The following is a 27,310-nucleotide window of genomic DNA, read 5'->3' on the forward strand; positions in this document are numbered from 1 at the left end:
TGACAAAATATTCCAGATTTCCATAAGTAAAATGATATCCATCTCATAACAAAGAGGCAATGGGCTGAGTTCATCTTGCATGACAACGAATATATGTTAGAAAGGTTTTGTTTCATTTTGTTTTTGCTTTCAGTTGTGAGTTCCAACCATGAGGGGCAAACTCTTTGAAATCAGAGATTTTCTTTGTCAATTTGCATCTCCATAATAAATCATTAATTATTTTTCTTTCTTTCCTTAATTCATTTATTAATGCTGCTATTAATTCTAGAATATGACATGACAATAAGAACTTTTTTTACAATGAATTTTTATTGTCGTCTTAAAGTGTTCCAGAATGTGTTGTAAATCTCCACAAGAAAATAGAGCATTGGTAATAATAGATAAGCAGAAGAAATGATAAAAATAAGGATATGCTAAGATTTTTCTCCTCTCTCCCCCTTCTCTTGTCTAAAATTTCCTTCCTCTCTCTCTCCTACTCAGAACCCTGCTTATTTGCATTTTCTTTAAGCTATAGAAGGGAGAGAGAGAAAAAAGAGACAGAGACAGAGACAGAAACTGAAACAAAGACACACACACAGACAAAATATGAGAGAAAATAAGAAAGATAAGAAAAGACATTAAATACAGATAAAAAAAGAAAGATTGAAAAAACATGAAAATAGATCTATAAAGAGAAAGGAACCTAATGGAATGGTCTGGAGTCTTTTTCAGCTGCTGAGACTAGACTAGAAGAATTTTGATTTCCAAAGAAATACTAGTCCCATTCCATACATTTGTCAGTAACTGAACTGGTAAACATCTTGAGTTTCAAATGGAAACTAAATTCTAATTATTATTTACCACCAACTTGAATGGATCATACAAAACTGAGCATGTTATAAGTTGCTTACATAAGTTGGCAGAGAAAATATTTTAAAATTTTAAAATTGAGATATTACAAGTATAAGCAATTTTGGAAGAATTAGAGAATTTCTCAAAGTGTCATCTTGAAAAATTAACTCTTCTCATTCTTGATAGCAATGTCCTTTTGATTTTTTTTTAAGTTAGAACTTTTAAGTTAAAAATGTTTTAAGTTAGGCTTAGTAATTATACCAAATTATTAATAAATATTTGATTTATTGAGCTCTTTAAGGGAAAGAGAAGAATGGAGTGGTGCAACTGATATCTGAAGAAAAAGAATTCTAAAACCATTTCTTCAGATTTCAAATGAAAGTAAGCTGTTAATTTGTTCTATACATGCTTACTTTTACTTTCAGATAATATATCCAGCAGATCCCAGTAACCAGAAGCTTATTTCCCTCATAGTCCAGTTGGAATAGTGTCATCTTCCTTATCACAGCCACAAAATGGAAAAGTCCCACAGCAAGGTTGGAGCCATGGTTTCCAGATTGTATTGAATACAGAGAACTGCTGTGGGACTGGCATCAATGTTCTCCGATGCTCTTTCACTGCCTCTTCCATTTTCTTTATCACAGAATCAAAGAGCCCCTCATTGTCAGGAGTAAGAAGATGCTCTTCAGAGGGGTCCCTTGAAATATCAAATAGCAAAGGAGGATCATGGTAGTTGACATCCCCAGAACATGGACAAAGTCCACTCCAATAGCAGGCTTTGCCTTCCTCTGGCTGAAATTTTGGAGTCACATAATGAGCCTTCCACACTGTACCACCTAGAAGAAAAATGTAACTCAATTATTAAGATATAGGAATAAATATAAACTAATTACAATATTCTAAAATATTCTCAACTCAAAATTATTTTCCTTAAAATCTTTAAAATCCTTAAAACTATTTCCCCTTGCTTCTGATTTCAATAAACTGGGGGGGGGGGGGGGGAAGGGGCCGAGGGGTGAACCACTTTAAAATATATTAGATGCATAACCATCAATAAAAGAAATCTCTAAATCAATAATAAGGGGGGAAAAGTAAAAGTAAAACTAAGATTTTAAATGACAGCCCAGAAAATTACAAAGATGATGTTAGATGGAAGGAATCCATGTTGGAGGATCTTTAAAGGCCCTTTTGACAATCTGCAGAAAGGATTAGTAAAGTTAAAAACTTGCAAATCGAGTGAGGCTGCTGATGTCATATGAGTCAATTCAATAAGGATCATAAGATTTAAGACTAGAGAGGACCTTTGAAATTATTTAGTCTTCATTTTATTATTTAATTTTTAGTGGAGCTGAGAATTAGTAAGTCATTTTGAAAAGTGATTTAAAATTATGTAAACAAAGTGCCTAAATGTCCATACCTTTTCAGTTAGAAATTTGACTGCTTGGCAGATATCCCCAAAGAAATCACTGGCAAAAAAAATGGTTCCATATATACCAACATATTTATGGCAGCACTTTTCATGGCCAAACAATGGAGAACTGAATCAAACAATTAGGTGACACTCTGGACCTGGAGTCGGTAAAACCTATGTTTGTTTACTTCTAGACTCAGACATTGTGCAATTTTGAGCAGATAATTTAGCCTGTGCTAGAGTTTCCACATCAATAAAACAGGGATAAAAATAGCACAGGAAAAAATTTCCCAGGGTTGCTGAGAAGATAAAAGATCATATTTATAAATCATTTTGCAAACTCTATAGGGCAACTAAGTGGTATAGTAGACAGAGAGTTGAGCCTGGATTCAGAAAGACTTGAATGTAAAGCTACCTGGGAAAGCCACTTAATCCCTTTTTGCCTCAGTTTTCTCATCTATAAAATGAGTCAGAGAAGAAAATGGCAAACCACTCCAGTATTTTTAACAAGAAAGCCCCAAATGGGGATAAAAAGAGTTAGACACAATTGAAAACAACTGAACAACAAAATTGTACACCTTAGACTACTATGTAGCTTCTAATTGTTTATTATTATTGCTAGTAGTTGCAGTAGTAGTCATAGTTGTAGTAGTAGTCATAGCAGTAGTAATAGTAGTCATCTCTCATTTGGTAAAGGCTAAATAAATTATGGTGCATGAATAGAATAGAATATTAAAATCTTGTAAGAAAAAACAAATATGAAGAATAAGGCAAAGTATGCAAAGATTTACATGAACAGGTGCAAAGTGAAGTAATCAGAGCCAAGAAAACAATACACTATGACCTCAGCAAAGCAAATGGGAAGAACAGCCATCATAAAACAATCAAAATGCATGTAACAAAACTGAAGAGAACAAACTTGTCTCCCAAGAAGAAATATGAGGAGAAAGTTCTTTCTATTTCTTGCAGGAGTCAGGGGTGGTAGGTGAGGTGGAGATTACATAATTTTGGAACACTAAATATACTATCTAATTTTGTTTTAAATATACTGATCAGTTTTGCTCGGTTTTTTTTTCTTTATCTGTTTTAATTTTTTTTTTAATTTTTTGTGAAAAGGGATAAAAATGGAAAGAGAAAAGAATTCAGGGAAATTAAAGTAATATAAAAACAAAATCATAAAGAATTTAATTAAAAATGACTACAATAAAGAAGCATAGAACAGTAAAATATCAAGGTAGCTAAGGAAAACAATTCACTACTGAACCCCACTTATACAATGTATAATGTTTAGACCTCACAGTATAGTGAAGTACAGACTTTGGGACAATGCTTCCTAAATTGGATTCCATATTGTCAGGAACTAAAAGATTCTATTAAGAATCAGGTTCAACTCAGTCATGAATAGCAGGAAACATTGTGTATTAATAAATAAATATTATACTTCTTATTCCTTTCTATAAAATCACTTTTCAAACTGTCATATTTGAAGATGATAGAAATATGAAAAGATTATTCATAGTTCCTTTCTTTTTTAATGTAACATGGAAAGGTTATTCATAGTTCTTTTATTTTTCACATGAATTGATTGTTGATGTCATTCCTGTGTTACTGTCAGATTAAATATCTTGCAATTACATCATAAAATTTTTCAAATTTGTGCCAATTACAAAATAATTCTCAAGCAATACAAAAAGAATGAGTGGTGATACAGTCATCTCTACCTATATTTCTGGAAGAAAATTCAAAGAAAAAAATAGCTTATGTTGGGAAAACTTCACCCCTATACATTGTAAATCAACCTGGGAATCAGGGAGGATGGCTGTGATATTCATCTACCATGACCAATATGTAATGGATTGACATTTGCCCAAATAATAGCAATCACTAAGGGGACCTAATGAGAATCCAAGATGCAATCATTTATCCCATTTCATTGCTATGAGATTCTACCATTAATTCTCACTTTTCCTAATGTGAACTTAGAACTATTTGAGTCTGGATCAAAGGAAACCCATTCTATTCTTAAAATATATGCTCCTTCTGATAAATAAAAGTAAAATAAACAGAAAAAAAGGAAATTCATCTTTATTTAATATAGATATAAAATAATTCAATCTTTATGTGGAGAGGACTTTCTGAGCACCTTTCTGTCCACAACACAGAAATTGTATTGATCCAGATAAGCCTCTGTTTTGACAAACTCCTTTTACACTGATGAGATTGATATCCCATACTATAATGAATTGCATAAAGGCAAATCATGTAATTTTCTGTTAGATAAAAATCCAGATTGGAGAATAAAATATAGTTATACTTCTTCATACATGCAAAAATCCTGAATGGGATTTCTTTTGAAGAAACAGGCTGGTTACCAAATGGAGTTGGTTTAGGGGGAGAATCAAGGGAATCAATCAGATTAATAATGATTCCATCATGTGCTGCCACATATGTTATTCAAAAAATATATTCATAAAATGATACAATCAAATCAGCATCTTTCAGGAAAGACCTTTAAAGCCAATCACCTCCTTCCAGTTTGACTGGAAAGCACTCCTCCCTCCCATTTGTAAAATCCATTGTCTTTTCTCCAATTAGAAATCAAATCACTTAACCTTGTATAATGGTTTATATCCTATTAAGTGTTTTCTTTAATGCATAAAAATCTGTTCCCCCTATATTTGGGGTCCAGTGCCAAGTTAGGATTGCTTCTGTTTTGTTATGACAATTGACATGCTTTGCTTGATAAATCACTATGCTCAGAAACTCGAACATTTGTTGCCTCAGTTATTTCAGATTTCATTTATCACTCACTCTACTAGGACAAGGACAACTATTCCTTTGACTGAGTTCTATTTTTAAGTGAATTTTAGTCAACAAAAATAGACAGGAGAAATTAAATCCTAAAAAAAAAAAATAAATAAAAGAAAACAGGGAATACCACACTAAGAAATTCAAAGATACTAAAAAAAATTTAATCAGTTATCCCAATTTGACTTATATACTGACACACTTCTTTTGCACTCTCTCCTACACAAAGCACCATCACTATTAGTCTAATTGTATATGTGTTTTGAAAACAAAATGCTTATCGAAATATATTTACCTAAAAGAACTAAATCTCATAATTATGTGTTTTCTTTTATGTGCCATACTGTCTAGTCTCAAGTAGGATAAAATTGATATAAGAAACTATTTCCTTAATTTGTGTTATTATAATTTGATTATTGGATAATCTAGGAAGTTTCCCAGAAAAAACAAAACTTAGGTACATTCATGTATATCTCAATACTTACAATCTTTTTGATGCCACCGTACTGTGTGTAAATATATTCCACAGTAATGGAAAAGGAATTCATGTTCCGACTGAAAAACTCTGCCTTCTAATAAAGGCATCAGGTTCTTGCCATCAATTACTCTGAAATTTAAAAAGAAGAGAATGAAAATGAAGACTGTTCTTGGTGATGAATAGTAAATTCAATGATCTAATATATACTATTCTCAAAAATCTAATATATATTATCAACTCAAAAATGATCTTATATATTTTATCAATATACAAATATACAAATATACAAAATACAAATATAAAAATATATACAAGCAATGTAAAGAAGGATCAGACATTTTCTTACCTTAAATATTTTAACATAACCATCATTATATACCTAATGTCCTTTTACTATCTCCAAGCAAGAAACATTCTCTCACAATTTTAAGGGCCTTTGGAGAGCTAGTTCAAGTCATATCAGAAACATAGATGTCTTTTACAACATTTCTAGCAAGTAGTCATCGAACCCCCAAGAACATACAAATTATCAGTTGTAGTAGAATTGTTTATTCAAATTCTAGTTTTTACTCTACCTTCCCCAAAAATTTATTTCATAGTTTGAGTTATATATTAAGTATAATTTATACCTCTTTTGAATACAATATTTCTATTGGCACAGACTTGTCTATAAAATTTGGGCAATTTGAAAGTTATCCAGGTAATCTGAATGTCAATATTTTTTGAACTTTGAAAGCAGTGTGAATTTGAAAATAATACCTTTGCCATTACAAAGACTATTTTCATGAGCTCATTATTTGGAATGATCAAATCTGCCTTACTTTACTCAAGCATAAACATATAGACTTAGAATTAAATAATTGGAAGATATGCCTTTATAGATATAACAACAGACTAAGATCTTATATTTGTACAGCATAGACCCTGTGAAAATATAAAATAAAAACCACTATATTCAATATTTATTTCATTTCCTATCCCGTGTGTCTATAACTGCATATATACAAATATGTATATAATGTAACTATACATTTTATAGATATGGTCTCAACTATTATATAAGCAGAAAAATGCATTTAAATATTAAATTACATAAATGTGTGTACCTGTCCTGTGGCAACATTGCTCCAGCAACATAAGACAATGTTGGGTAAATATCCATGAGGCTTGTAGGGTCATTGATCACTTTGCCAGCTGGAAGAATCACTGGCCAGCGAAATATTCCTGGCACCCGAATGCCACCTTCCCAGCCTCCCATTCCTTTACCTCCTAAAGTTCAAAAACAGTAGTGCAAATAAGACATAATCTTATTTATATAGATGTAATGAAGCAAAAATTTAAGCAATTTCTTGAAAATATACTATATTTTTCTAGGCAGCAGAGAGACTACAAAGTAATATAAGATGCATTCTGTTTTAAGAACATTATCATGTAGTTGATAAGGGTTCAGTGTATATACCTGGGAATTTCATACTCTAAAATTTTAATGCATAGCACAAAGAGCATTGAAATTGCCATAAGGTTACATTCAGTTAAATTAGCAATGGGTAATTTAGAAAGTTACAGATTCAAAGATCAACATGAACTACAGTGTTCAGAGACATTTTCATGAAGGAAAACAATGTATAGTAGTTTATGAGATAGAGAGGAATGGGAAAAGGAGTTAGATTTTTGAAAAAAAAGTAAGGGATGGAAATAACCAAAAATAGCAACTAGATTTCACAAACCATACTTTGGGATAAGGAGCAGATAATTTTGATTGGATCCAAGGATTCATGTAAGAGAGTGCTAAATCTATAGAAATAGGTTCTTTTGTAAGCTGCAGAATTTAGATTTCATAACCAATAGGGAACCATTTAGCAGGGAACTAATATCAAAACAACGTTTTAAAAAAAAAAACACGTTATTTTACAAATAAGAAAATCAGAATTGCAGAATACAGAGGGTATTCTCATGCCAAGTGTTAAAGGCAATTCCTCACTAGGAAATCCCTAAATAAAACTAATTTGTATTAAAGATTGAGATTACATAGATTAAATATTTATGATTAATATTTAATAATGATTTATTGAACACTTATTCTATGAAAATACTATTAGACATGGTTTGAATAAAAATGGCTCAAAATATAATTGGAAAAAGAGTACTTATACACAAGTACATAAAATGATTAATAAACAGAATAAGTGCTAAATTGTCAAGGATAGAAAACTCTCCAGCCTTACAGATAGTTTCAAAAATCAGAAAGTTCTTAGGGTAGCTCTTTAAATAAATGCATATTCACAGAAACTACTGTGTCCTTCCTTAGTCATGTGCATGAATATAGAACATGTCTATGACATGTGAATATACATAGTATATGTGTATATGAATGTATCATGCATGCATGTATATGCATATATTGTGAATTGTTTTATGGATATTGATGAGCACATATGGAGACAGAGGGAAAGGAAGAAGAGAGAAAGAAAGAGAATATATATGTGTGTATGCATGTGTATGAATGTTTGTGTATATATTTATGTGTGTGTGTGTATGTGTAAAATAACAGCAAAAATCTCCTCACTTAAAATATTCCAGGATTAGAGACTCTGAATCATTATTTAATTATAAATTTTTATATTTCTATAAATAGATTTTTTTGTATATCAAATATTCTACTTTTATATTTTCTCATTTTAAACCTTTCAGATAAAACAAGCAACACTTTTGAGTACTAAAGTTGATAACTGAAGCCATTAAAAATCTCAATTTTGAAGAGAAGGCATTTCAATGCAATATTATTACCACCTTTGTACATGCCATTCCAACCACCAAGTTGGAATTTTCCTTCCTGAGACTCCAAACGACCTCCATGGTCAGAAGTAAAATACACAAGTGTATTATTTCTCAAATATTCATTGTCGATAACATCAAGAATTTTGCCTGTGATAAGAATAGATGAATCAAAACAATGTAAATTGATATTGCTTTTTTCTAATAAAACAATGTAATCTCATTAAAAACATAATATAGATTAGGCAAGTCTCTATATTAATAGAAAGAAGCCACAAGATAATTTAAGCACACCTAAACAAGGTAAAAGTAGAAACCTTTAACAGAAACTCAGATAACAGAACTTTAAATAGAAATAATTCCTAAATTCACTCCAAGGGAAAAAAAATCACTACATTTTTTTAAAATGGGACACTCAAAGGTCATTAAGTTAATAACCTTTTATTAAATGCTTATTATATTCAGCTACTGTGCAAAATAATCCCTTGAGTAAAGTTTCATATGAATACAAATTATTAATAACCATTAGAGGTCTATCACACAGAGAGAGTAAGAATTGTAGCCTATTCTTACTCTCTCTGTGTGTGATAGACCTCTAATGGTTATTAATAATTTGTTAATCTAGGTTCTTTGGTGTAAAATTAGGACTTGAACAAAATGACTTTAAAGGTCTTTTCAAGCTCTAAATCCATAAACCAATAACCCAGAAAAATGCAATAACTTTGCCAATATCACACACATAGTAAACAGGGGGACTGGAATCTAGTTCTCTGGGTCCATACCAAGGAAATTTCCATTCTACCACATTATCAACTTGTCCACCAAGGTAGAGTATTAATCAGAAAGAGGGAAACACAAGTTAATAAAGTAGATAATAAACCAAATGAGAATAGAGATCACAAAGTATTACACAGGCTAGTACCAACATGCTAATCTGATCTTTTCTCTTCTTCCTCTGGCATGTATAAGAAAGCAGAAAGTTGAAAAAAGAAATTAAGACTTTTCCCTGATTATTCTAGGTGGGGCATATCCTTGCTAAGGATTGTAAAGCTGCTGGCTACATATAGAGAAAAAAAAAAAGAAATCCTTAATGAGCTATGATACTATTACAGCCACAAAACATTTGAAAAGTCTGACTTGAGAGAGGTTGTGTTAGTTATTTTGTGATATTCTTATAACATTCTGATTATAGAAATTCTTCTTGTTAACTCTTGAAATTCTAGTTTTAGACTAGTTAATTATAGTAAAATTAAAGGACATGAAATGATGCATTTAGAAAGAAAAAAAGCAAAAAATCTTGCATTTTTGAAAAAATATCAATAATTTTTTTAGTTAAGCATAAAAATTTGAACCATGATGTCATAAAACTAACACCACGTCTTGTTGAAATGTTCACTAATTTGAGACAAAAAAAAAGAACAAATAGTTATTTAAGTAATTTACAAGTTTTCAAATATTAAGTGATACTTGTAATGGGGAATATACAGAATGTTAGAGTAGTAGGAAAAAGTCATCTCCCTTTTTGAGCTTTAGTATCCTCATCTATAAAGTAAGGGTATTAAAGATGAAGATGATCTCAAAGATAACTAGCAACTTTAAATATCATGATCCATGACTAGATATTATCAATTACAGATAACTGAAAAAGTCTTATCTCTTATGCTTATTTTAATCTTCTTAATTGAGTCATTTAATCTCTGCTTCTGTCTCTATCTCTTGCTCTTGCTCTCTCTTCCTCCTCCTTCTGCCCAGTCTCTTTGTCTCTCTCTTTCTCTTTCTCTCTCTCTCTCTCTCTTTCTCTCTCTCTCTCTCTCTCTCTCTCTCTCTCTCTCTCTCTCTCGTTTTTGTCTCTCTCAAAATACATAAATGGAGATATATGCTTATACATATATAAACATGCAGAGACTTATGTATATATGTATTTGTGTATGTAAATATATATATATATACATATATATATATATATATATATATATATATAGGAAGAGAATTTTGTCACACATATATGTACACATCGTATATATACATTGATGTGCTGGTAAATACTTAACAACCAATTGTCCAAAAAAGATCTAGGCACCATACACATCTTCTTTTAATATGCATTTTTAACATTTTCTCCATCCCTTTCTTAAGCCTAGAAAAATCAGCAAAACAAATAAAGCCCTATATTTTAGTGTTTGCCCCCCCTTTTTATTTATAAATGCTGAAAATGTAACAATTGGTTGATTCTCAAAAGTATAAAAGAAAACTTGCCTGAGTATAAATACTGTATGAGATGATGGTGAAGCTAGCACCAAAAACATTGTTGCATATATAAAATGTACCAATTCATGTAGATTTGTTATCAACATTCATTCAATTGAATCATTCTTTCCTAAAGCTTACTTTTTAAAAGGCTTAGTGGAGTTCCCCTGATATCTCCACAATGTTAAGAGAATTAGAGGAAGTATGTTGCAAGGGAAGCCTTGTGTGTGACTTAGGGGAAGACCTATGGAAAAGATAGAGAGCATGAATAAACATGGGTGAGATACAATCTTCCTGCCTAGAGAGAGTACCCACTTTGATGAGATAGCAAGTCACCTAACATATAGAATAAACTTACTCACTATTTCACAGAATGATACTTACCTACCATCCAATCCATTTCTTCTACATTATCTCCATATAATCCATATTTACTACGCCCAACAAACTTCTCTTTAGTTACAAGTGGAATGTGCACATGAAGAAAGGACACAAAAAGGAGAAAGGGACCACGTTTGTACCTAAGAAAGAAAAAAAAATTAATTCAATTCACTTTACATATTGACATTTAAAGAAACTACAATGAAATGAAAAATCTTAGAATACTCTTTGAAAGTTTTAGTGAAAGTTGATTGAAATAGTGGGTGTATTTTTAAAAAATTATAGCAAGGAGAAAAAAAAAGTCTGATGATAGAACAGTTCTAATCCTCCTGTTTACTCTTCACTGGTTTGTCAATGTCCTTTAAAATATGATGCTAAAATTGAACAACCTTTTGGTTGAGAAATATGGTCTTTTAATCAACTATGCAATTTGGAGTTAGCAAAATCTGCTCTTAACACTTAATAATTGTGTGACTAAGCGCAAATAGTTTAACTAAGCCTTATTTTCTTCATCTGAAAAGTGAGGATAAAAATAATTATAATACCTAACTCAAAACATTGTTTGCTGAAAGGCTAAAATGAGATTAGTTGTTAAAAGCACTATGTAAATGTCAACTATTATTATTGTTTTACCTTATTTTTCCTTTGAAAACTCAGAATGATTGGCTCTACACTAACTCATTGGATTCTTGAGTTAGAAAAGAACTTTGAGATGTTATTATTCATTAAAAATACAATTGAGATGTTATTTAAAAACCTTCAAAAAATAAAAATAAAAAAGCCTTCAGTGATGAAAAAATTATCTAATTGGAGCTTATACATTAAAAAAAAAAACTCCCTACTTTTAGAGCATCCCATTTCAGATTGAGCCAAAATATGCTTCCTTGTAACTTTCACCTATCAATCCTATTTATGACACTAAGGAAAGTTGAGTAAGTCTAATTAGTTTTTAAAGTATCTCTTCAAATACAAATGCAAAAAGCACTGAAGACTTGAGTGAGGATGCCTGAAGACTATACTCATCTGGAAGAAAAGTTGTAAATTATATTTAAAATATAAATAAAATATTGTTCTTTGACCCAGTGATATCATTTGCCAATCATATATCCCAAAGAGGTCAAAGACCCAGGAAATGGTCACACTATACACCTATACACATATTAGCATTTTATGTAATAATAAAAAAAAAAATGAAAGTGATTTTCTCTGATAGAAACATGGCAGAAAAAAACTGTACAGTATTAATATCATTAATGTCAATTATTTTTAAAAAATCATGGTGCTATAAGAAATTAAGACTATGAAAAATCAGAAAAACTTGGGATGACATGAATTTCTGATTTAGAGCAACATAAATATAAACAAAATAACAATTTATGTGATGAGCACTGTGATATAAAGAAAATGATTTTGAAAGACCTGATGACTTTGATATAGTTACCAATGATTACTTCAGAGAAAAAGACGTGGAAATGGTGAAGGACAGTAGACACAGAATAAAATGTACATTTCGGATATGGACAATAAATTTGTTTCCTCAGATCACAGATCTAGAAGGTTCCTTAGATGGCATCAAGTCCACATTCCTCATAGCTAGAGATGCTAAATCATGTATCTAAAGCCAGATTTTAAGTGTCAGAAATGAGAGTTGACCCAAGTTCTTTAACTCAACAGGCAGTGCCCTTTCCACTGTATTTATTATGCTGTCTTCTGGTAAAGTGTTACTTTCTTTTGACTTTGTAAAGATTCAAAAGAATGTCAAATGCGATATAAATATAAGAAAAAAAAATTTTCTGACCAAGGAGATAGGCATGCTCTGACATGGATATTAATGTTTTAATGATAAAAATAAGAAAATAAAACTGTTTATTACTTTTCAATAAATGAAAGAGTCTCCTTCAAAATCATAGAATTTACTTTTTCTTCCTTCATGGGCTGTTGAATAATCTCATGGTTTCTCATAAGGATGCAATTCCAGCGACGAATGAATCCATAACTAGAATACCAGGTGGTAAAAAACAAGGCGGCCACAAGAGCAGTAATGATAACAACAGTCCATGGAACTTTAAACCATCCAGCGAATCTGGGAATGAGAAGTAGGAGAGGAACAAGGCCAAGAGCCACACTTGAAATCCAGAGTTTGATTCTGAGAGTTCTGTGTATCTCCGGTGTTTTTGTTGACTGACATTCATTTAGGAGTGTAAACGGCATCCCAAAAAAATAATCAAACCCATGGTTTAGTGGATGATAACAGTGGTCATTTCTAGAGGCACAACTTAAACCTTGATGCCATTTTCCTGTGAGTAAAATAAAAACAAACAGTTACAAAAAGAAAGTATTATGTTTCTTTGGCCAAATGTAATTATAGTTTGGACTAGAAATACACAATAAAATCACAATTTACACTGTACAAAGCATTTTACGCATAAAAATCACATCATGTGTTTAAGTGAAAGCATTATTAGCAATTCTTAACTTATAAAATGCAACTGAGTCAACTGAAGTTCATAGAGTAGGTAGAATCACAAAGAGAATGTCAGAAATGAAAAACAATATCAAATTTCCTGACTTTAAGAACAGAGTTTTTCTATCATACTAGAAGTAACTAGTCATAGTCACATATCTAGAAAGTGTCATAGTCAAGACTCAAACTATCTCTTTTGCTATTTCTTCTTTTTGACATCATCAAATACTTGAGGGTGGAGTCATAGTTAATATAATGGAGTTGAGATTTTTAATTTCAATATTGTAGTGAATTCCAAATGTTAAAATCCCTCTATTGATGCAGACTAGTGATATCATTATAATTTATCATCTTATTGAGGTTCCTGGGTCATTAAGAGATGAAACTTAGATAGCTTCAGTGTATCAGATGTAAAACCAGGTTCCTCTGACTACAAGGTTAGCTCTTTATCTACAAAGATATAATACATGAAGTATTACCTACTCCAAGAAAAATACCTTGGGGGTACTACTGGTGGTCTCAACTTCATGGCCATTAGGACCTTTGCTTCCTAACCATCTGTTGAACCCTTAAAGGTCCAAACAAACAGAACCGAATTGGTTTATAGAAATAGAGTTCTTGTGATGAATCTCTAAAGAATTTCCCTCTCCCAAACAATTTTTAAAGTAGAAATTTTATCTATATCTAACACCATGAAGAGAAATGGTTAAACTTTCAGTGTACATAGTTACACTGAAATTTGCAAAAATCTACAAATCAAGGTTTGAATTATTGTTTTGTTGATGCTCTAGACTTACAAAAGTGATGGATAAAACATTATAGTGCATATTAAACTTAAATGTGTTATATTTACATTTTTCAGAGAGCAAATTGTTAAACATTTACTAGCATGCCCCTAATATGCCCCTGGATTACATTTTTGTTATCCATTTATACATGTTCCATCTATCTGCCCCTTTACCTGATCATATTATTTTGATACAGATTGAATTATAAGTTGCAAGTTCAGCTTTTACTATATATATAAAGTCATATAAAATATCTTTAAACTTACCACCATGATTTATTTCATTAATTCAGATGCGATCTTAATAATCCCTTACATTGCCCTATTTCTACTTGTTTCTTTAACTCCACAATTCTGAGATGTGCTAAGGGATTTCTGAATTGCAGTGGAAAATTTATGTTTATTCATCTAAAACTAGTGATCTCAAACTGTACCTATCAATCCAGTCTTATAGCCACGTTGCTGAAGCAGCTTGGCAAATGTGGTTTCATTTGTTGGTAGACCTCCTGAACCACCAAGCCAAAGGATGGCACGATTCATATTGAAGGAAGAAGTCATACCTGAAATACATGGTAAGGGAAGGATATATCAAATTGCATTTCTTGATTGGTCCAGATTTCCCCTGAAAATCAGAAAAGTTTTAGTTAAAATAGGCTCTTAGGATACACTAAAGGCCAATGGCCAAGGTTCACCCTAATTATTTGTGCTTTATTTTTATTTTTACAAAATCTCAGATATTTTACTTTCTTTTAAAGTTAAAGATTTTTGTCATTTACCTGTAACTAACCAATCTGACTGTAAGATTCTTGTATAATTCTTGTAAGAACAAGAAATATTTTAATATGTTGTGGATATGAATATAAGAGAATCTGTAATTGCATCATTGTAGAGAAATTTCCCTTTACTAACATACATTATAATCTATCTACATTTTGGGAAATAAATTCCAGAAAGTTAATTGAAATACTGAGTGGTTAGGTGACTTGCCCAGGGTCACTTAGTTAAAATGTGTCAGATCTGAGATTGGAAAGAACTGTAGCCATTACACATATTGTTTCTGCAGTATTTTCCATTTTATGGAAATAAGTCTTAAATGGTTGGATTTTACTCTTAAGTTGAACTGCAGCATCATTCTGTTCCCCTTATATGATGCAGAAGAAACCGTATCTGTCATTATAAAATATTTATAGCTTACACAAAGAATCTTTTTATTTCTTTGGTGTCTGCATTGGGTCATCAAAGGAGAGAAAAGTTTTCATCAACTCTGAATTCTGTATCTTTTAGGATTGAGTATATGGTAGGTATTTCTGTACCATTTCTGTGAATCCAGATCCTATCTTTTTATGATTTGGAGGAATATATTGAACACACTTCAGCTGCCTGCGTACACAGACATGAAAGTCATGAAACCCCTCTTTTGGCCACCACCATCATATTTCTAAAATAAGCAATAGGGTGCTGTATATATGATTTCATTAGCATTAGGAAATCCCCTTATGTATGTAGGTAGATGTTCATTCTGCAGTTTGAAATCTTAGAAACTTAGATGCCTAGGGGACTATAAAATTAAGAGTTTTGCTAACATCAGAATACATCCTGATGCTTCTTATAATAAGTAATACAATATTTGGTAAGCAGATGAAATGCTTCAAAATATCTATATGATATAAAAATCTTTAAAGCATTAAAGAAAATAGTATTATTTAACTCGATGAGTCAATCATTACATATTTTTCCAGTAAAAACTAGGGGGAAAAATAGAATAGATATCTTAGAAGGAGATTTAATATATAACCTGGAAGGAAATTTAGATATAATCTAATGCCAACTTTTCATTTTATAAACTAGAAACCCAAGACTCAAAGAAAAGAATTATTCAAAGTCTCCAATATGAATATCAAATTTCGGATTTAGGTCCAGATCTCACTCCCAATCCAGTGCTCTTTCCTTTATGCCCCATGGTCCTTTAATCAGATGCCATGACAAATAACATAATAGGATAGCCTTCCTCAAAAGGGAATTCTAAGAAATGATTTATGTCTTCAAATTCTCACTTAATAATAAAAATAAATTATAAAATGCCTTGCCACATTAGGGATTGACCTTTGAAGTGGGATAAATCAGTTAATAAACAAACATTTAAGTGCCTAATATGTGCCAGACACAAATAAAGGCAAGAGATAGTTCATGATATCAAGAAGCTTACAGTCTAAGGAGACAGCAGAAGAAATATCCCTTACATTTCAATTTAGAACCATTTAGATAATGCTATAAATCATGATTAGGATCTCTTCAGTACCATATGGTAGAGCCACAACATGAATTAAATAGATATTTATCTATTAGACTGGGAATATAAATACTATTTAAGTTCATTTCTGTGGGAAAATGTGTTATATTCCAAACAACTAATTTGCATTTGAAATTTTGGAACACAATCTATCTATAAACTGAAGACTGACTACTTTAGAATTTAATTATATAGAGGGCTACTCCCTGTAGAAGAAGTGCTATGTTTTGCCCATGTAAATTATGTATGTACACATGGGTCTCTCTAGATGCATTTCACAGAATGAATGGTACCTCTAAAATTTTCTCTCTCACTTTCTCTTTTTTGGCTGAGGCAATTGGAGTTAAATGATTTGCCCAGGGTCACACAGCTAGGAAGTGTTAAGTGTCTGAGTTCAGATTTGAACTCGGGTCCTCCTGTCTTCAGGGTTGATGCTCTATCCACTGCACCACCTAGCTGCCCCCATCACACTTTCTGTAAGTGAACCTTTCTGTCAGAAGGGGAGGTAGGAAATTGAGGTCAGAAATTACCCCCTCTTCAATTATCAGATAGAGAAAGGGTACTGAGATGGAATAATATCTATTTTTTCCTAAAATAATGTTAATATAAGGAAATTCACATTCAGGTTTAAGCTAGGCATATGATTTCTGTCTCGTAACAGGAAGGTAACAACTAAACTCTATATGGAAAGTTGATTCCCTTCCAACCAAATTTCAATTCTTTTATGAATATACATAATCTATTTAAAAATGTATTTATCCAAGCCAAAAGCAAACAGAAATTAGAATATATATATATATATGTATATATATATATACAAACAAGAATAGGGAGAAGTCTTCAAAATCAATAGTGTAGTAAGCTGAGAATTGGTCTAAGACTGACTTACTAGTTCCACTACATGTTAGCTTCTTCCTAGACTCTTTCTCTCATGTCCAAACCAGAGAGTCTTATCTTCCAAATCTGGAAGCAAAAACATCAGGATCTCTTTTCTTTCCAACTCTTACCAATTCAATCCCTCAAACAGGAGATAGTTCATAATCAGTCTTCACTAATGAGAAGAATCACATGTAAACAGATTTTGAAGTGTAAATTACAGCTGTAAAATTTGGGGAAACCCGAGCCTTTTATTGATGGGGAAGGAAAAGGTGAATCTTGGAGTGGGAGGAATTCATATACTTTGAAAACTTTATTCAATTATTTTATAACTTGAAAAATAATCACACAGGAAGCGTTTTGTTAATTGAAAATATTGCTATATTGAAAAGCTTACAAACCTGATCTGATGGGGTATCTGCCAGTCAGGAAAGCAGCTCTGCTAGGAGTACACATTGAAGCTGCTGCTAGGTGCTGAGTGAGTTTTACACCTTCTCTAGCAAGGCGGTCAATGTTAGGGGTGCTAAAACCCAAAAAAAGATTATAAAACATTGAGATTTTTCATTCCAACAAAATGGATCAGCATTTAATGAATATCAACTCAGAAAATGATATTTTTGTTCTGTTCCAGCAATTCATTTTATATATTTTCATATACTTACAATAAGAATGACAGAATTGTAGTTTTAGAAATAGAAGAAACTTTAAGATCATCTAATCCAATCCTTTCATTTTACAGATGAGGAAATTGAGGCAAAGACTTGACCAAGGTAATCAGTAGCAAAGTTAGCATTTGAGTTTCTGTCCTTTTATTCCAAATCCAGAAATTTTCCCCTGTACTATGTTGTCTCTCTCTAACCCTGCTCTGCTGTACTATTATGGAATGGATGTGAGTCAATATTCTTAAATATTTTGCCAGTGAACGACAATCTCTTGAAATTCCTTCAAACTAGGATGTCTTCAAGTTTGGGTCTGATTCTTAGTGGGAGCAGGGAAGACTGATGTTCATGTTGGCTAGAAAGTGGCTACAATCACATTGTAGTAAGAGTTGAGTTCTACACTGAACATTTTAGTATTCACTATAGATATTTGAAGAAGTATTGACAAATATTTATGTAAATAGTAGCTATCATCAAACAATTGGAAAAAATATTAAATTCCATTCATCGTTAGAAAGAATGTATTTCTTTTGACAAAATAGCAAACAATATTAATAGGAATACTATGCACTATATCAATTACAAAGAGCTGAAAGTGATACCTAAGATATTTAGATAGAAACTTTAAAAAATCTATAGAACAAATTAGCCTGATCTGTAATTGAATTGTGCTATTTATAGTAGGTGAAATACTTTTTATTTTAATGTCATTGTTTATTTCTGTTTCTAGTTCTTATGATTAGTAGCCTCCTTTCTCCCCTCCTCTTCTCCCCCCACCTCCACCCCCATTACAGGAATATCTAGTTGTCAGTGATAGTGATTATAGAATATTATAGATCAGAGCAAAAAAACTGTTTAAGACATAAAATGTTAAGTAATATACTCAGGTTCATACAGCTTGTACTTGACAAGCATTTGCATGAATGTCATTGAAAAAAGAAAGATAAGCAATTTTATCATCAATGTGTAAAGTACTGGACCTTCCTCATATATGCAGTTTGATTACTGAAAAAAGAAACAAAAATGTACTTTGAGGGGGAAATAAAGGAATTCCTGTGAGGAAAAATTAACTTATCAAGTATGTAAATTTTCAATTTCCATATGTAAAGATATTGGTTGTAACAAGGGAAAAAAATTTTGTGCAAGAAAAACTTGAAACAAGTGTAAAGAAATGGTTTTCCTATTCAAATGTAAGATATGAACTGATAGAGGATATGAGATATGAGAGGAACAGTTTAAGGAAAATCAAGCTATTGGATTTGCCGTCCATTGTGCTCTCTGAGGTCATTTGCATTTTTATCAGTTTTACTTCATAATGGAAAGGTGATTCACCAAATACTAAGATGCTCTATTTTGAGCCATTAAGAGTATTGAAAAACTCCACAGGAGTAGGAACAGGACAATTAAGAAGACAGCAAGAGATGAGTGAGAAAATGGCAGCAGAATTATTCAACTGACAGAAAGGGTTCTATAATTTTTCTAGGAATGTCGCTGACTCAGATTTAACCATCATGTTATCAATTGGGAGGAAGAGGGAAGCCCGCGGAATTTTTGACTGAAAGAGAACTACACTTTTATATAGCTCCCACAACTGTCATAAAGGATAAACTGAAGGCTAAAGCAAAACCTCTCAGAAATTGCTTATTTCTTTCTAATTTCCTCAGTAGTTTTAGAATGCATCACGTATTAGGAAGGTGATTGGTATATGACAAATATTCAAAGGGTAGCTAGATGAAGTAGTAGATAGAGCATGGGCCCAGAAGTCCAAAAGACCTGAATTCAAATCAGCCTCAGACACCTAACAATTATTAGTTATGTGACTCTGCACAAGTCATTTAACCCCAACTGTCTTGCAAAAAACAAAACAAAACAACAACAACAAAAAAAAAAAAAAAAAAAAAAAAAAACTCAAAGGAATGAAACCAGGATTATGAAGGCCCTTGAACCCATGTCACACAAGGATCATTTGGAAAACTTGGAATGAAAATACTCTTGGGAGACATAAAATAATTTTCAAACTTTTGGAAGGGCTTAGTATGGAAAAAAATATTACACTTGTTCTATTTGGCTCCAAGAGTCAGAACCAGAAGTAACTTTGGATTTGACGTTAGGGAAAATTACTGTAGTCATTTAAATGTGTAATGGCCCATGTTAGAAAGTAGCAAGTTCTATTTCATTGGAAATCTTCAGGTAAAAGGTAGAATAGTCAAGATTTGATGGGGATTACTTGGGGGTATGGGTTTAAATAAATGGTTACTAAGGCTCCCTCTAACTCTAGGGGGAACTGGAATTCAAATCTTCCTTATTTCATAGCTAGCATTCTCTTTACTACAATATATTGCTTTTATATTTCTAACTATATTATAATTGACTAATTAATTCCCACCAAAAATATTACAAGAATAAACTAGCTCCATTTTTTTAAACCTTCCAAACAACTAGAAAATGACTAAGATACAATGTAATGCCCAAGGCATTCAATATCTCATTTATTCAATTATGCCGCCATATAGCTAGTCCCAATTAATATGAATAATAAATCCTTTGAAGTGGTTACATTATTAGAATTTGCACTGCATCTTGGGATCCCATTGGGATGGGATCAATTCCTATATTTTACATAATTATAACATAAATAATATGACTTGGAATATATGCAACCATTTCTCATGATTTGTTATCTGCATTAATTAGCACCTTGCTCAACATAAAATGGTGAAAACACAGGTGTCCTTATTACTAACTATGCCTTTCCACCCACTAATCTCCATTAATCTCCAGTGACTGCATTATCAGGAGTCTAGATATTGCAGAAAGGTGCTTAATGAGGACAAAGTATGTGGCTGTCTGTATATTGTGATTTTAGAGATAATGAGATTTCTGAAAAAAAAAATCTCTTCACCTGTTCAAGTATGCCTAACACTACATTAATACAGGACAAAGCCCTTCCACAATGAGAAATGTTCTAAAATTTAAATATTCTTGATACTAATAATACTAAGTTAAATTCATACCAAAATGCAAATGCTAATAAATGCTTTTTGAGAGCAAGGGTTATGGGAAGAAATTATGAAGAAAGGATAGGGGATGATAAAAGTAGGGGATACCAGAGACACTTTCAATTGTTCTTAAATTTGACTAGGAGTAGCCTGACTACCTCTCTGACCTCTGAGTTTTATTTATGTATCTTGGTTTATAGGGAGTATCAAAAAAAAAAAAAAAAAAAAAAAAGGCAGAAGCAGAAGAAACAGAAGAAACAGAAGAAGGAAGAGAAAGAGGAAGAGGAGGAAGAAGAGGAGGAGGTCATTCATAATTTGCAGTAAAGATACTTCCTGCTTGAATTATTTGTTGTGTTATAAAGGAACAGAAAACAGCGTCTGGTGTTTACCTCATTGTATTATTACCATAACAACCTAAATCTCCAATGCCAAGGTCATCTGCCATGAAGAGTACAATATTGGGCCTAGAATTCATTGATGGGTTTGATCCACTCACTCTCCAAAATAAGAAATAAAATGATATTAAAGTCCAACAGCTCCTGAAATTAAAAAAAAAAAATTATTAAATTGTCAATTGAGTTTTTCCATTAAGGGTTGATTTCAGGCAACTTAAAAAAAAAAAAGTCAATTATATTATTCCATGCCTTCATTTTATTGTTTGCAGTTAAAAAAAAAAAAGTTCAAATAATCCACCTGTTGGTAATGAATATTGCCTTAATAGTAAAATTTGTCATCTTGAAGTAACTTTGGATTCTTGAAGATTTATTACATCAAAGCATAAATTCTGGTTATTTCTGCCAAGCTAGACAAGCTTCAGGTTCTTTATTGACCAAAATAAAAATGTTTGCTTTCTGAGAATCAAATTAAGTACAAAGAAATTTACCTTTCTGCCTGCCTATCTTGTGTGCTGCCTATCTTGGGATAAATTATTTGCTTCTGACAAGTCATTTTTTCAGTTTTATTTATGAAATATTCCTAAAGTCTCCTTATTTCATATCAATCAATAAATATAGAGGTAAAAGAATTGTATGATAAATCTAAGAAAGCTAATTACAAGCAAACAATCTTCACATTTAGAGCACAGCTCTTTTTGCATTTAAAAGTACTTGTAGTCAAATAGTAGGTCAATAAAGAACAGCCTATCTTCATTCCTATCTTTATTCAACTGGAGCCAGTACCTCTTGAATATGCTCTCTGCAGACACTGGGCCATTTCCCCTAAGGCAAAGACTTATAATGACCCATAAAAGTTATTTCACCATTAAGGAACTCTTCTGCTTTTTCTATTGCAATCTAGAACTACAATTTGAAAACCTGACCTTCTCCATTTTGGTCAAGTTGTCCACTCCCTCCACTTTGGACTTCATTTACAATTACTATCATAGATGATATAACACTGGCCTTCAAATCCTGCCTCAGACTTTAGACAAGTCATTTAACCTTTACCAGACTATTTCCTCATCGGTAAAATGGGGATAACAATATTCTTTATAAGGTTCTGAGAATCAATTGAAATCACATGTGTAAAGCACTTTGTAAACTTTAAATATATAAATTCTAGCTTTCATTATTGTTATAATTATTATTTACAGGATCACTCCCCTGTTCCCTTGTAATTAAATGCCTGCTCTCATATCTTGTGTCCTTTGTTGAGACTATAACTCTGCCCCAAAACAACAGTCCCTGAGTGTGTATCTACTTAATATCAGACCTCCCAGGCTGACTTCCCTGTTACCAGCCTACTATTTGATGCCATATTCTACTGAAAATGCAATGAAAAGTTAAGACTTTTCTCTAACAATAAGTATTCTCCAAAATTATCTGTTTTACTTGGGTGATTCTGCCTAAGCTCTATGCAGAGGCCATCAATAGCTTTGCTTTTTACAGCACAGCAATATTGAATGTGCTTTTATTGTACTGGGGAGAAGTTAATTACCTCATGAGGAAATTAATTTTCCTAGAATTTTTAAGGTGCTTGAGTGATTAAGGATTTTATGCATATGATTCTACAATGAATTTTTTTTAAGTCTATTCATATGAGAGTATGGCATTCATTACAATATTATACAATGAATTTGAAATAAGATTTTCTTAGATCATTTGTATCATCTCAAGGAAGTGTTCCAGATAGCATTTGTAGCAAAGGTCCTTTTGACATAAGAGAAGTGTTTCTGAATGTTTTTGGTGTTTTTACATCTATTATCTCTTAATGGATCTAATATGGTTAGGGCAAGGAAGGAAACTCATCAAATATTTACATAAAAAAGTCCCTTATGCAAGGGCAGCTGGTCAATGAGCGTTGGTCAAGTTGAGATTACAAAAAAGAAGCAAAAGACACTTCTACCCTTAAGGACCTTAGAATTTAATGGGGGATACAGCAAGCAAACATTATGTACAAACAAGAATAAATAGGAAATTAATTAAAAGAGTAGAGGCAATAGAATTAATAGAAATTGGAAAAAGGTTTTTTTAAAGAAAGGATTTTAGTTAAAACTTAAAGGAGAAGAATAAATAAATATAAGGAAGAAGAGCATTCTAAGCATTCCAGATTACCAGAGAAAGTGCCAAAAATCCAAGAAATGGAATATTTTCTTCTTGGAAAAAGCAAGAGAGCCAATTTCATATGAAGAATGAATTAAAAAGATAAAAAACTTGAGGCATGCTGATTTACCAGTAGGCTATTGGGAAATGATTAGGGCTTACATCAAAGGGGTAGCAGTGTCAAAGGAAAGGGACACAAAATATTTTGCAAAGGTGAAACTGATGGGTCATAACAACTTATTAAAATATGGAGGAAGGGAATGAGATATGTGAATATGAATACAAACATGAAAAATGGTCATGACACTAATGCACTGTTGGTGGAGTTGTGAACGAATCCAACCATTCTGGAGAGCAATCTGGAATTATGCCCAAAAAATTATCAAATTGTGCATACCCTTTGATCCAGCAGTGTTTCTATTGGGCTTATATCCCAAAGAAATACTAAAGAAGGGAAAGGGACCTGTATGTGCCAAAATGTTTGTAGCAGCCCTGTTTGTAGTGGCTAGAAACTGGAAAATGAATGGATGCCCATCAATTGAAGAATGGCTGGGTAAATTGTGGTATATGAATGTTATGGAATATTATTGTTCTGTAAGAAATGACCAGCAGGATGAATACAGAGAGGACTGGTGAGACTTACATGAACTGATGCTAAGTGAAATGAGCAGAACCAGGAGATCATTATACACTTTGACAACAATATTATATGAGGACATATTTTGATGGAAGTGGATTTCTTTGACAAAGAGACCTGAGTTTCAATTGATAAATGACGGACAAAAGCAGCTACACCCAAAGAAAGAACACTGGGAAACGAATGTGAACTATCTGCATTTTTGTTTTTCTTCCCGGGTTATTTATACCTTCTGAATCCAATTCTCCCTATGCAACAAGAGAACTGTTCGGTTCTGCAAACATATATTGTATCTAGGATATACTGCAACATATCCAACATATAAAGGACTGCTTGCCATCTAGGGGAGGGGGTGGAGGGAGGGAGGGGAAAAAAAATTGGAACAGAAACGAGTGTCAATATAAAGTAATTATTAAATAAAAATTTAAAAAAAAAAAAAAGAAAAATGGTCATGAGAAGGGAATTCAATCAAAGCATAAAAGGATGTTTTGACCCAGCAGTGCCATTACTGGGTCTGTATCCCAAAGAAATCAAAAAGGAGGGGAAAGGACCCACATGTGCAAAAATGTTTGTAGCAGCTCTTTTTGTGGTAGCAAAGTATTGAAAAAGGAATGGATGCCCATCAATTAGACACAGGGGTCCTCAAACTACAGCTTGTGGGCCAGATGTGGCAGCTGAAGACAATTATCCCCCCTCACCCAGGGCTATGAAGTTTCTTTTTTTAAAGGCCCACAAAACAAAGTTTTTGTTTTTACTATAGTCTGGCCCTCCAACAGTCTGAGGGATAGTGAAATGGCCCCCTATTTAAAAAGTTTGAGGACCCCTGTTAGAGAATCCCTGAACAAGTTGTGATACATGAAGGTAATGGAATATTATTGTTCTATAAAATGATGAACAAGCTGATTTTAGAAAGACCTGGAAAGATTTACATGAACTGATGGATAGTGAAACAAGCAGAACCAGGACTACATAATACACATCAGCAATAATGTGCAATGATGAACTATGAAAAGCTTAGTTCTTCTCAGCAATTCAGTGATCTAAAAAAATCCCAATAGACTTTGGATAGAAAATGCAGATGCATCCAGAAAAGGATGTAAGGAGACTGAGTATAAGTCAAAACATGCTATGTTCACTTCTTTTTTCTGGTTTTTTTTTTTTTATTTCTCTCATGGTTTTTCCCTTTTGCTTTGATTTTTCTCTCCCAACATGATTCATAAAGCAATGTGTATTAAAAATAAATAAACTTATTACAACAAAAAATTAAATGTAAAAAAAGAAACATAAAAGGATGGCTAGATTGAATCTATATGCTCCCACATAAGTGCAAGTGAAAAATTAACTTGCTTGGATGGAATATAGGGCACCTAAAACAATATAAAATCAGGTTGGAACGGACGATTACAACCAGGTTGTGGAGGGTCTTAAATATTAGACAGAGGGGTTTTTATTTCATGCTTCTTCATCAAGAAGAAGTCAAGATTTTTGAATAAAGAAGAAGTGAAATGTTTAGGACTATGATTTGGTGGAATTATTTTGGCAGTGTGTAGGAAATGAATTAGAGAGGGAAGTAGAAATATTTATTAGGGATAATTGCAATAATCCAAAAAGGTAGTAAGGAGGGTAGTGATGAAAAGAAAGAAACAGATGAGAGATGTGATGATATGACACAGAGAAACAAATAGCACTTAGGATCAAATGACAGAAAACTATTAAAAACTTTGCATAAATGCAATCAAAAGTATTTAGTGGATTTTCACAACTCTGTGGCCACCTTTCCATATCTAATGGAGTTTGTATCTTGTTTTACCTGAAATTTATTTTTCTTTCTCAGTGTGTATGATTGGAAGAGAGGAGCAGTTAGAAGGAGGGTTGGGAAGGGAAGGAAAAGTATCAGAGCTGAAAGATAGGAAAATATTAGAAATATTTTAATTGTATAGATATAAGCTCAGCTTATATCTATACAATTAAGATATCTATACAATCAAGATAAAACAGAGAGGCCAACAACTATCCATAAAAACAGACAGCTTCAACAACTGACATGGAGACATGGAGACATGGAGAGGAGAGGAGAGGAGAGGAGAGGAGAGGAGAGGAGAGGAGAGGAAAGGAAAGGAGAGGAGAGGAGAGGAGGATGAGAAGGGAAGGGAAGGGAAGGGAAATGGGATTTTCAATAATGGTGAAAATGATACTAGACATTTATATAGTTTTTCAAAGTTTACTAATCATTCTATATTTTATCTCATTTAACTCTCAAAAAACTCAATGATGTAGTTCATTATCTCTATTTATAGATGAAGCATGTGTGACTTATTCAGAATCATAGAACTAATAATAGGAAGCAGATCAAAGATTGCTAGGTGTCCTAACTCCAACCTAGTCCTCTCACACTTATTAATGTTTAGTGCATAAAAAAACAAGGAAGTACAAACTTCCTTACTTACCAGTCATTTGATGAGAAGTTCATGGCTTCTTGTTACTTTACCTAAGAAAACAAGATAATTAAGTTCATCTACAAAGTAAAAGGATGTTCCCATAATTATCCAGGTTAATGATTGAGGTTAATGAGGTTGATGTCTGAAACCTTACATGAATCTGTTAGCTTTGTTCTAGAACAGACATCACCCACATTCCTGTCTCACCACTCAGCCTCATTGCAAATAAATTTCTGTAGTTTACCAGGTTCATAAAGCAAATGACAACATAGATAGACAGCCTAGAATAATAAAATCTATGTAGTATATTCTCCCCCTTCCCCCCCAAAAAAATACATATATATATATATATGTATATATATATATACATATATATACATATATATGTTTGTATGTATATATATATCAGATTGATAAACACAAATCCATCTCCGCCTAGGGTGCAGAAGGCAATCTCCTAGGTATTCAATAAAAAGGTCATGCTCTACTAATAATGAATTGGTGACATCACTTTCCTTCCATATGGAAAGCAAATAATCATATTTATTATGAGTCATATTCATGAATAACATGTAATTTTTATAGTCAAAATCATCATGGATCATGGATGTGTTTGCCAACTCCAATTAGCATTAATTGAGATGAAACCCATTTGTAAAAGGATCCAGCTGACACTTGAGATGACCAAT

At 32.3% G+C, this 27,310-nt stretch overlaps 1 protein-coding gene across 1 annotated transcript; it reads right to left on the reverse strand.

Annotated features, from left to right (window-relative positions):
- Window positions 1-1,299: 1,299 nt before the first annotated feature.
- On the reverse strand, window positions 1,300-26,653 carry ARSH (arylsulfatase family member H). The gene is made up of 10 exons (XM_051991132.1): window positions 26,631-26,653; window positions 21,396-21,545; window positions 17,750-17,871; window positions 14,617-14,742; window positions 12,805-13,228; window positions 10,935-11,071; window positions 8,319-8,453; window positions 6,635-6,797; window positions 5,536-5,657; window positions 1,300-1,667 (listed from the first exon to the last, which is right to left on the reverse strand). The coding sequence occupies exons 1-10, from the start codon at window positions 26,651-26,653 to the stop codon at window positions 1,300-1,302; spliced, it is 1,770 nt and encodes a 589-aa protein (XP_051847092.1).
- Window positions 26,654-27,310: the final 657 nt, after the last annotated feature.

This window comes from Antechinus flavipes, chromosome 3 (assembly GCF_016432865.1).
Source record: "Antechinus flavipes isolate AdamAnt ecotype Samford, QLD, Australia chromosome 3, AdamAnt_v2, whole genome shotgun sequence".
In the NCBI taxonomy this organism is placed as follows: Eukaryota; Metazoa; Chordata; class Mammalia; order Dasyuromorphia; family Dasyuridae; genus Antechinus; species Antechinus flavipes.

Bases quoted from the DNA above. Each gene is read 5' to 3' on its own strand.
- ARSH (XM_051991132.1), bottom strand. From the start codon at position 26,653: ATGAACTTCTCATCAAATGACTG. The intron at 21,546-26,630 runs GTAAGTAAGGAA...TTTTAATTTCAG, and splicing joins AACTTCTCATCAAATGACTG to GAGCTGTTGGACTTTAATAT. The intron at 1,668-5,535 runs GTAAGTATTGAG...TTTTTCTTCTAG, and splicing joins ACGGTGGCATCAAAAAGATT to GTGGTACAGTGTGGAAGGCT.